This window comes from Berghia stephanieae, chromosome 14 (genome assembly GCF_034508935.2).
Source record: "Berghia stephanieae isolate SIO BIC M18660-M18661 chromosome 14, UCSD_Bste_1.3, whole genome shotgun sequence".
In the NCBI taxonomy this organism is placed as follows: Eukaryota; Metazoa; Mollusca; class Gastropoda; order Nudibranchia; family Aeolidiidae; genus Berghia; species Berghia stephanieae.
In genome coordinates, this window is record NC_088373.1 from 4,597,080 (window position 1) to 4,609,664 (window position 12,585).

Genomic DNA, 12,585 nt, shown 5'->3' on the forward strand with positions numbered 1-12,585 from the left:
TGAGCATGTACATAGATAGTTTTATTCAACTATCATTAACATGGAAAAAACTAAAAACATTAGCTTTGTTGATACTACGCCCATAATTTGTCTCAGAAAAAATAAATAGGCATGGGGTAAAAGTAAACCCGGGTAAACTACGGATATAGTCTGTGTTAGGGTTGAGTGAGTTAAGTCTCTCTCCTTCATGTTCATAGTAGTAGTAGCCTCTTAAATAAAGGATCCAGACTACAGCTCAATGTTCTCCGGGCCTGCTGGCACTTGAGGCGATGCAAGGGATCTCCACCTGGTCCTGTCAGCAGCAGCCACTCTTGGGGCCACCTCATGGGACAGACCTCTCTGCTTTAGGTCCCTCTATACGGTACGTAGTCTCCAAGTCTCCTTGGGGCGGCCTCCCTTTTCCTTGGGGTGTAGGGATATCGCAGTGCCTTCCTTATCAGTGATTCATCAGCAGGTCTGCGACAGACATGCCCCAACCATTGACAACTTCTCCTTTTAATGAGACTACAATTCACATTTATGAATTTCACGACACACACACACACACACACACACACACACACACACACACACAAACATGTTAAAATACATGTTTTGATAATTTCATTTGGTATTTTTGTTGGCGGCACAGATCCTTCGAAATGGTTGTTGTTGTTGTTGTTGTTGTTGTTGATGATGATGATGATGATGATGATGATGATGATGATGATGATGATGACAAGGAGGACTCCAACGACTGAGATCCCATCAGAGCTCACATTCCACCGGGTCACGTCAGGGCAGGACCATGACAAGAGAGGCGGTACATCTGGAGACAGTCATCAGCACGTAGGCTTTCTCCCAGGGCCGAAGACGATTGAGAGCTGCCAGTTCCGGGCCCCTGAAGTATCGGCAGACGCAATGGTCTGTGGAACAGAAACCGCACTTTTGGAGATGAGGCGCTGTCGCCGCGGCACAGATCCTTCGAAATGGTTGTTGTTGTTGTTGTTGTTGTTGTTGTTGTTGTGATGACGATGGGGGTTTTGAAGTAGATGGCGGTGGTGGTGATGCTGGTGAAAGCACCGATGTTGTTGGAGAGGATGTATAAGAAGCAGAGACTATGCCCGTGGTGGTATTGGTAGGTGTTGAGGAAACAGCACAGGTATGTGATTTTGTTGATGATGATGATGATGATGGTAATGAAGAGGAGGAGAAGGAAGATAATAGTGATGAAGTAGACGACAAATTCGGCAACGACCTTCCAGCGGTTGACCTTGAATTATCATCGTTAACATCATCTTTGTTATCACCACCACCACAATCACTATCATCATTACCAAAACCAACACCACCTCTCTTTCCACTACTTCTAGTAGCGGCTTTAGGGCTTTTACCAGACATATCATCAACACCAATACCACCACCCCAACTACCACCAACTACATCACGACTTCCTCCACCACCACCACCACTACAATTATAATCAACACTAACACCAAGAGAACCATCACCACCAAGATCTCCTCCACCACTACCACCACCACCTCCTCCTCCACCATCAGCAAAATCGCCAGCTTTAACTTCATCCACAGAATCCCTATATATGACATCATTGTCAGGACTACCTTCCACATGAGTGGCTATTCTGATTCCATCAATAGACATTTTACACTCAATCTCCTCCACGGAGAGCTTACATCCACTTCCAACCCCATCCCCACCCCCATCATCCAACTCCTCACAAATCCCTTGATTCCCCAGTAGCTGCACGTCCGTGCCAAAGATATCCGTATCCGTCGAGATACTCCCTAGGTTCAGTCTGGCTCGTTCCGTCTGGGCTTCGAGAAACTTCCGGCCGAATTTTGTGAGTTCCATGCGAGCCCAGTTCCCCAGCTCTCCTTCGAGGACGCCTTTGTTGAAATAATTCACTTCCGGCGTGGAGCAGGCACTGGGAAGACAAATCACCACCTGGGAAAAACAAAATAAAATAGACAATAATTAGATCATATGACATTATCTGGTGGGGCTTGGTCACTCATCGTTACCGTGTCTGGTCTTGACACAAAACGCAAGGGATCGTTACATCATTTCATTTGGCATTTTTTCCACACCTACAATAGTGGGTAGGCCACTGGAACCCCCCCCCCCCTCCTCCTATTTTTTTGGGGGGAGTTTATGCCACTATATTTTTCAAACATAGAACTTATTGGCCATACAAATTCACCTGTTACCGTAAAAATAAATGTCATTTAAGAGAGTTATGGCCCGTTGAAACAAAAATGAGTTTAGTCCCCTTGCAAAAAAGAGACAACATTTCTTTCAAATGCTCTGGAGACTACAATATTAATTCAAATACGTGACCCTTCGCCTCAAAACGGTATTAAGTCGGGATGGTTAAGATGTTGAAAATTGAATTTATAGCCAGAAATATCAGACTTGTATTGAGTTTGTATGTTTTATTGAGGAGAATGGATACCATATTTTAGGGTGCTATTGCCAACAATTTATATTTTTGACCAGTTTAACATTTAATTCGGCTTTTAAGCATTTGGTTCGTTCCGACATAATACCGTTTTGAGACGATGGGTCACATTTGGCATTTTTTCCACACCTCCAATAGTGGGCAGGCTACTGGAACCCCCCCCCCCCCCTCTTTTTTTGGGAGTTTATGCCACTATATTTTTCAAATCATAGAACTTATTGGCCATACAAATTCACCTGTTACCGTAAAAATAAATGTCATTTAAGAGAGTTATGGCCCGTTGAAAAAAATGAGTTTAGTCCCCTTGCAAAAAAACAGACAACATTTCTTTCAAATGCTCTGGAGACTACAATATTAATTCAAATATATGCAAATTGGGTATCAAACTGAAGGAAATTGAATATACTATCAAACTATGTGCACAAGCTTTCAATTTGTAAATATCATATAGATTCATAGTGAGTTGAAACAATTTGTCAGTAATCTCATGAAGTGTCATATCTAAAAACGTATGGGCTATTTCAGTATTTTACAGACAAATTATTACAAAACCCTTGTAAAAATTATTTTACGATACCAAGCATTTCAGATTGCTATCAATGCCCACCAAACACAATTTTAAAAAATGAAAGAATGAAAGAGCAAAAGAAAAACAAATATCTATCGAATTCTATTAGACCGGTCGTCTATCCTCTCTTGTAACAATGGCTGTATAAATGTCACCTGGTCACTTTTGCCGCAATCTCTTCATTAGAATGCGGCTATGTGGTCTAGTGGTATGACACTCGCTTTCGGATCGGAAGGTCCTGGGTTCGAGCCTCGCGTTCGGCGCATAGTTTAGTCCTTGGAAAAGGCTCTTTACTCACATTCCCTCACCGTACTCAGGTTTAAAATGAGTACCTGGCCGTTTACAGCGTTGTCTTTGTCCGAAAAATTGTAAAAAATCGCCTAACAGGCGTTATGTCCCGTTCCACGTGTTAAATGTTGCTGGTGACCAGGGACCGCTTGTAAAGCGCTTTGAGCACCTTTAGTGGATATCGCGCTATATAAAAGCTCCATTTAATTTAATTTTTAATTTAATTTTAGAATTATAAAAAAAAAGAACACCCCCCCCCCCCCCAGGCCATACGCACACACTCAATAAACAAAACAAAACAAAACAAACACAAAAAGAACGTTTGTTCCACAATTGCGATTCGAACTCGATACAATATAATTAATGGAAACGATTAAAATTATATTTTAATTTTTTAAAATAAATCGATATAAGATCAGACGAAATTGTGCGGTAGAAGACAAAGCAGATATCTCGATAAACCGTAATACGATACTATTTAAATTAAGCATAGTAAAATATCATTATCTCTTCGAGATGGAAATAAAGATAATAAAGGTTATTATACCGTTGTTTGCTATCGGGAAGTATTTAAAAAACAAACGATTTAAGATATCAATATCGTTCAGTTCAAGCCATAGTTTATAATGACTCCATATCGATCTCTATATCGTTCAATATCAATACATCGTCACAATTATTTAATAGTTACGATCATTAAAAAATACAAAAGACGTTGTTTCGTAATCATCCAATGTTTCGCGTTTAAATTCTTTGAATTCAAACTTTTTGTTCAAACCTTTACAAAATTCATCTTTTGTCATGTCGTGTGACCCACTGTGTCATCGGGGTATGTCGTCAGGATGAATAGTAATAATAGTACAAAGTACTTTCCGCCAGATCTAACAAACCCAGATACTTAATCACGGCTGGGAGTCCAGCAAGGATCCTATCCTATCCTAATATCAAATAACAATGTGGGATTGAATGTAAGCTTCAATGAATGAAACATGAATGTTTTTGTTTATTCATATTAACAAGGCCACTACTAAGCATTAACCAACAAGGCCACTACTAAGCATTAACCAATCAGAATATTTCCTGCCATTTACCCCGTTTCATCCCCTTGACTATTTATTTCCTGTATGAAAAGGCCCGAGACCGTTGCCATCGTAAACTGATAGCCCGACACTGACGAAAAAAATGACGTCAAATTGCCAGTCTTTGGCCACAAAAGAAAACAAATCGTGAGTTGTATTCAATAGTTCAACCAATGGGACCACTTGTTTCCATGAGCTCTACTAACGACAACTCACTAGGCGGTGCAAAAAAACAAATAATGACGTCAGTCTTTTTGGATTTCAGTATCAGGCTATAACACAACGATGGCTACGCTGGGACACCCTTAGTACATGTCAAACATACAAATAGGTCAGGCCCAGTTAGTGAGTATTTTTCATAATATATTTGACACACTGATAAAGGAATTGCATCGCAAAACCTGACGACACGATGCATTTTTGGCAATCATTATTGTTAAAATTGTGAGTTCTGCTCAGGATCTGTGGGTTATTGTGGTTATGGGTCTTCCGTCGTGGCCTTCGTAAAGTTATGACCAAAAAATGACGCCAAAATCAAGTCTTTTGCCACAAAAGAAAACAAATCGTGAGTTGTATTCAATAGTTCAACCAATGAAATAACTTGTTTCCTTGAGCTCTACTAACGACAACTCACTAGGCGGTGCAAAAACCAAAAAATGACGTCAAACTGCCAGTCCGAGAGGGTTCTCGTGCGGTGTGTCTTTTTTACGAAACCCGCCGAAACCCTGCGAAACCCGCCGAAACCCGACGAAACTCAACGAATCCCGACAAAGTTATGGGAAGTAGGTGGCAGTGGGGAGTGAACCTAGAACTCAGGGAAGTGTACACCATTGGGGAGTGAACCTGGGACTGGGTTTCGGTGGGTTTCGTAAAAAAGAACTAGTGCTTTTTTACGAAACCCACCGAGACCCGCCGAAACCCGGCGAAAACCGACAAAATCCAGCAAAGTTATGGGAAGTAGACAACTGTGGGGAGTGAACCCGAGACTCAGGGAAGTGTACACCAGTCGGGAGTGAACCTGAGACTAAGGTTATCGGCCGGTTTCGGCGGGTTTCGTAAAAAAGAATTAGTGCTTTATTACGAAACCCGCCGAAACACGCCTAAACCCGACAATATCCGGCAAAGTTATGGGAGTTTGGCAACAGTGGTGGGTGATCCTGGGAATCAGAGCGGTGTACACCAGTGGGGAGTGAACCTGGGACTCTGTAAAAAGGATATCAGTGGGAAATAAACCTGGGACTAAAGGGAGATGGATACCATTGAAAGTTGAAGCCGGATATGGGAGTTGAGTACCAGAGGAGAATGAACCTGACACTATAGGAGATGGTCGCCAGTGTGGAGTGAACCTGGGACTCAGGGAAGTGCATTCCAATTTGGAGTTAACCTGGGACTGTGGGAGATGGATAACTGTGGGTATCCGAGCCGAACTATAGGAGTTGGGTACCAGAGGAGAATGAACCTGACACTATAGAAGGTGGGCGCCAGTGTGGAGTGAACCTGGGACTCAGGGAATTGCAAACCAGTGGGGAGTTAACCTGGGAATATGTAAAAAGGATATCAGTGGGAAATAAACCTGGGACGAAAGGGAGATGGATACCATTGACAGTTGAAGCCGGATATGGGAGTTGAGTACCAGAGGAGAATGAACCTGACACTATAGGAGGTGGGCGCCAGTGGGGAGTGAACCTGGGACTATGTAAACAGGATATCAGTGAGAAATAAACCTGGGACGAAAGGGAGATGGATACCATTGAAAGTTGAAGCCGGATATGAGAGCATGGTACCAAAGCAGAATGAACCTGACACTATAGGAGATGGGCGCCAGTGTGGAGTGAACCTGGGACTCAGGGAAGTGCACACCAATTGGGAGTTAACCTGGGACTGTGGGAGATGGATAACTGTGGGTATCCGAGCCGACTATAGGAGTTGGGTACCAGAGGAGATTGAACCTGACGCTATAGAAGGTGGGCGCCAGTGGGGAGTGAACCTGGGACTCAGGGAATTGCACACCAGTGGAGAGTTAACCTGGGAATATGTAAAAAGGATATCAGTGGGAAATAAACCTGGGACTAAAGGGAGATGGATACCATTGACAGTTGAAGCCGGATTTGGGAGTTGAGTACCAGAGGAGAATGAACCTGACACTATAGGAGGTGGGCGCCAGTGGGGAGTGAACCTGGGACTATGTAAACAGGATATCAGTGAGAAATAAACCTGGGACTAAAGGGAGATGGATACCATTGAAAGTTGAAGCCGGATATGGGAGTTAAGTACCAGAGGAGAATGAACCTGACACTATAGGAGATGGGCGCCAGTGTGGAGTGAACCTGGGACTCAGGGAAGTGCACACCAATTGGGAGTTAACCTGGGACTGTGGGAGATCGATAACTGTGGGTATCCGAGCCGGACTATAGGAGTTGGGTACCAGAGGAAAATGAACCTGACACTATAGAAGGTGGGCGCCAGTGGGGAGTGAACCTGGGACTCAGGGAATTGCACACCAGTGGAGAGTTAACCTGGGAATATGTAAAAAGGATATCAGTGGGAAATAAACCTGGGACTAAAGGGAGATGGATACCATTGACAGTTGAAGCCGGATTTGGGAGTTGAGTACCAGAGGAGAATGAACCTGACACTATAGGAGGTGGGTGCCAGTGAGGAGTGAACCTGGGACTATGTAAACAGGATATCAGTGGGAAATAAACCTGGGACTAAAGGAAGATGGATACCATTGAAAGTTGAAGCCGGATATGAGAGCATGGTACCAGAGGAGAATGAACCTGACACTATAGGGGGTGGGCGCCAGTGGGGAGTGAACCTGGGACTATGTTAAAAGGATATCAGTAGGAAATAAATCTGGGACTAAAGGGAGATGGATACCATTGGGAGTTGAAGCCGTATTTGGGAGTTGGGTACCAGAGGAGAGAGAAACCTGACACTATAGGAGGTGGGCGCCAGTGGGGAGTGAACCTGGGACTATGTAAAAAGGATATCAGTGCCACCTACTTCCCATAACTTTGCCGGGATTCGTCGGGTTTCGTCGGGTTTCGTCGGGTTTCGTAAAAAAGACACACCCTTCTCGTGTCAGTTAACGATGGCTACTGTATTTCTCACAATATATTTGACACAATGATAAAGTAACTACATCGCAAAACCTAACGACACGATGCATTTTTGTCAATCATCTGTGTTAAAATTGTGAGTGCTGCTCAGGATCTGTAGGTTATTGTGTTTATGGGTCTTCGGTTCACAGTAGTGGTTGATTTCAGGGCCAAAATATGGATAGTATGCTCTTGGCTAAGAAGCTCATAACATTGCCATCCCGAAGTATAACGGACCAACACACAGAACTATGTGTAACCATGAACTTTTATAGTGTGGCTGATACAGATTTGTGAGAATCACTCACAAACGCGGATGGCAAAATACAATAACAAAGGCTTGAGTGACGTCATCTTCGTTCTATTTATACTTTACTTTTAAATTTTGGAGTCAAAAATAAAAGAACTTAAATGTCTATTCGACGAATAGTTTTAATAAAATATTTACGATAACTGACGTAAATTTCAAACGTGAATGCACTGTATGTTGATTGAAGAACCGAAGGCTCACACTATAATATAGAGAATGAAGATGGCGTCATTCAGGTCTTTGTTATTGTTTTTTTTTTTTTTGCCATCCGCGTTTATGAGTAATTCTCAGAGGAGATAATTAGTGATTACAACACAAAACGTGTACTTTAGAGACAGTCGCCCAACCCCAGCCCTGGACACAAAAGATCGGTGTCGACAGAGATGAGGTAAATGACACAATAGATAGAATGCGCTTGGCCAAGGAGTTCACAACATTGCCATCCGAAAGTATAACGGACCAACACACAAACTCTGTGTAACCATGAACTTTTATAGTCTGGTTAATACAATTTAGTGAGAACAACTCACAAACGCGGATGGCAAAAACAATAACAAAGGCCTGAGTGACGTCATCTGCATACTATCTATAGATAGAATGCGCTTGGCCAAGGAGTTCACAACATTGCCATCCGGAAGTATAACGGACCAACACACAAACTCTGTGTAACCATGAACTTTTATAGTCTGGTTAATACAGTTTAGTGAGAACAACTCACAAACGCGGATGGCAAAAACAATAACAAAGGCCTAAGTGACGTCATCTGCATACTATCTATAGGACAAAAGATAACACGGTCGGTTACTCTGTATGAGTTTATTCTATTTTTGAGAATTGATCTCAACTAATTCTTAAATTATCAACAAATCATGATCTAAACAAACAAACAAACAAAAAACAAAACAAAAAAACAAAACAAAAACAAAAAACACACAAAAAACCCTGTATTTTCACTTTCGTATAACAGAAAAAAAAATTCTATTTACCTTCACGACTGTACTAGATAGATAAATTTATTTCATATTATTTTATTTATTTACTTATTTAGTTGTTTTTTTTTGTTGTTTATTCGCTTTTCTTAAAAGGGGGGATTTGTTTGTTTGTTATTTTTTTTATTTTTTATTTTTTTTTGGGGGGGGGGGGGGTCGTCTGCCGTCTGCCAGTGTTTCATACAAAACCCGTTCAGATCTTTATCTTACACCAGTTTCTGATCCCTAATAATATATAATATCCTTTCAACTTTCTCCTTCTTTTGTTCATTCCGTATTAAATTTTAAATTTCCTTTCTTTCTATTGCAAATTCAAACCAGTCTTTCTTATTCAAGAGGATATAATTAGTGATTACAACACAAAACGTTAATTTTTGGGCAGTCGACCAACCCCAGCCCTGGACACTGAAGATCGGTGTCGGTAGAGATAAGGTAAATGACACTATTTCATACAAAACACGTTCAGATCTTTATCTTACACCAGTTAAGTTTCTGATGCCTGATTATATAATGTCCTTTCAACGCTCTCCTTCTTTTGTTCATTCCGTATTTTGTTTTAAATTCCTTTCTTTCTATTCCAATTTCATTGCCATTATTCAAATCAGTCTCATTCAAGAGGATATCATTAGTGATTGCAAACAAAATGTGTAACAGGCGACCAACTTCACCCCTGGACACAAAAGGTCGGTGTCGACAGAGATAATTAGGTCAATGACACAATAACACAAAAGGGTAACACGGTCGGTTGGTCTGCAGGAGTTCATTTAAATTTTTTTTTTTTGACAATTGATATCATCTTATTCTTAAATTAAAGGAAAATCGTGATCTAAAGAGGAAAAAATACAAACAAACATACACACACACAGACATTTTTTTTTAAGCACACACAAAAAAAAAACCCCTAAAATAAAAACCCAACAAAAACGTTTTTATTTTTACTTTCGTAAAACAGAATTTAGAAAATTATATTTACCATCACGAAAGTGACAAGTGAGGCAAAGTTATCAACCTTCAAAGTTTGTTAGTCCTTGTGTAATTTTTCTGCACCACGTGACCTTTCAGGGGCGATAACTCTGTAAAGGCTACACTTGCAAAGTGGCTAACATCGATTTTTTAACACTTCTATGGGTACTCTTTAAGAAAATATGGGTGTACAAAAATCCCAAGGGGGGGGGGGGGGGGGGGGGGTTTCGACTGCCAGCCCACGGTCTAAAAAGACAATTCACCGAGCGAAGTCTCAGTGCACATGGCTCAGTGCCATGACGTAACTATAGTACTCTAGTCGGCCATGCTCAGTGCCAACAGGTGTCAGTGAGAAGTTGCCAGGCTTTGATACACTGTACCAGTAAGAGGAGACACTGGGTAGCTGCGAATCGGCTTCGGTCGGGGAGCTGCCTAACGGCAAGTCAGTGCGCTTCATCGGTGAGGTCTTTCTACCTGTCCAACATGTACCCGCTGTGGGCAAGGACCTGAGACGGCAGAGCATCTAGTCGAACGGTGTGTTGTGACGATGCTACCCGGCGGGTTTGCGACGGTGCACGAATGCGGACCAGACTTTGCTGATTGGGTCGATCGTCATAACATAGTAGCGTGAAAACCATAAGAGGCTGCTGCCATGTTGACCGGAAGTATTAAAATCAAAAGAAGACCTTACGAAATTGGATTCAGAAGTCTGATGTTACGCCGCCCGGCAACGGCGGCCATCTTGGTTCTAAACTAAGAAAATCATTACTTTTTATTCTTCAAGCTGGCTAGAACTTTTCATTTGTCTTGTGATCAGAATGTGTAAAAGTCAAAACATGATCAGATTTATGTTGTTTTTTTTTTTCCTCTGGATACACTTTTATGCTCGTCGGAGAAATATTTCATAAGGTCGTCCGCCATTGTTCCAATAGTTTAGAGCCAGTTACTAAGTTACCATGCGTCATTACGAGGGCAGTGGCGCTACGACTGTTGAAGCGTATTAGCATCCACAGCAAAAGACCGTGAACAGTTGAAGGAAATGACACGTGGGGTTAGAGAGGCAGCCGAGGCGTCCCGATCGGATGATTAGGGAGCGAAAGGAAAAAAGTCAGTAAGTCAGTCATCACGAAACTACTAGATGGTTTTATTTGTGTTTTAATTTATTTATTTATAAGGGGGGAGTTTCTGGGGGGGGGGGGGGGTTGTTGATGCTTTGTTTTGTTGTTGTTGTTTGTTTGTTTCTTTCGTCTACTGCTGTCTGCCATTATTTCATACAAAACCCGTTCAGATCTTTATCTTACACCATTTTCTGCTCCCTAATAATATAGAAAATCCTTTCAACTTTCTCCTTCTTTTGTTCATTCCGTATTTTGTTTTAAATTCCTTTCTTTCTATTCCAAATTCATTGCCATTATTCAAATCAGTCTCATTCAAGAGGATATAATTAGTGATTGCAACACAAAATGTGAACTTTTGAGACAAGTCGACCACCTCCAGCCCTGGACACAAAAGGTCGGTGTCGGTAGAGATAAGGTAAATGACACAATAGGACAAAAAGTAACACGGTTGGTTGTTTTGAAGGAGTTATTTCTATATCATTTTCTATGTCTAACATTCGATTTCATTTAATTCTAAATTATCATAAAAACGTGATATCTAAAAAAAAAGAAAAGGAAAATAAAATTAAAATAATAAAAAAGACTGGCTAGCTGCGTTATTTTGAGCAACCTGAAGTTTACTCATAAATGGGTGACTAGTTATCACACGATTTTCTCGATCATTAAACGTTTAAGTTTACACATAGTTTTCTGTGTTGGTTTTTTATCGATCAAGCGATATAACAGTGAATATTTAACTTAAACATCAATAGTAAAGCCTGTGCAGTTCGCTATGTTTACCAATCAATGTCATTGTTTACAGTATGACTGTCCGAGAGGCGTGGTTATCTAGCTGCTATTGATATATTTCCTTAATGAATTCCAATACATAATCAACACATAATGAATGAATAAATGTATGAACGAACAAATGATTGAATGAATGATTGAATGAATGAATGAATGAATGAATGAATGAATGAATGAATGAATGAATGGATGAACGAACGAATGGATGAATGAATGAATGAATGCATGAATGAATAAATGAATGAATGAACGAATGAATGAATAAATGAATGGATGAATGAATGAATGAATGAATGAATGGATGAATGAATGAATGAATGAATGGATGAATGAACGAATGGATGAACGAACGAATGGATGAATGAATGAATGAATGAATGAATGAATGCATGAATGAATGAATGAATAAATGAATGGATGAATGAATGGATGAATGAATGAATGAATGGATGAATGAATGAATGAATGAATGGATGAATGAACGAATGGATGAACGAACGAATGGATGAATGAATAAATGAATGGCTGAATGAATGCATGAATGAATGAATGAACGAATGAATGAATAAATGAATAAATGAATGGATGAATGAATGGATGAATGGATGAACGAACGAATGGATGAATGAATGAATGAATGGATGAATGAATGGATGGATGAATGAACGAATGGATGAATGAATAAATGAATGGGTGAATGGATGAATGAATGAATGAATGAATAAATGAATGGATGAATGAATGAATGGATGAACGAACGAATGGATGAATGAATAAATGAATGAATGAATGAATGAATGAATGAATGAATGAATGAATGAATGAATGAATGGATGAATTGAATGGAATGGATGAATGATAAGAATGATTGAATGATATAAAATGAATGACGTGGTGATAATGGATTAAGAATATGAAT

General features: G+C 40.5%; 1 protein-coding gene across 1 annotated transcript in view; it reads right to left on the bottom strand.

Moving 5' to 3' along the window:
- Positions 1 to 658: 658 nt before the first annotated feature.
- The window catches only part of LOC144959377 (uncharacterized), a 50,875-nt gene continuing 38,948 nt past the window's right edge, over positions 659 to 12,585 (bottom strand). Inside the window, exon 15 of the mRNA XM_078891936.1 lies at positions 659 to 1,947. Coding sequence (XP_078748062.1) covers positions 775 to 1,947 — 1,173 coding nt within the window. The 3' untranslated portion in view covers positions 659 to 774. The remainder of the gene's footprint in view (positions 1,948 to 12,585) is intronic.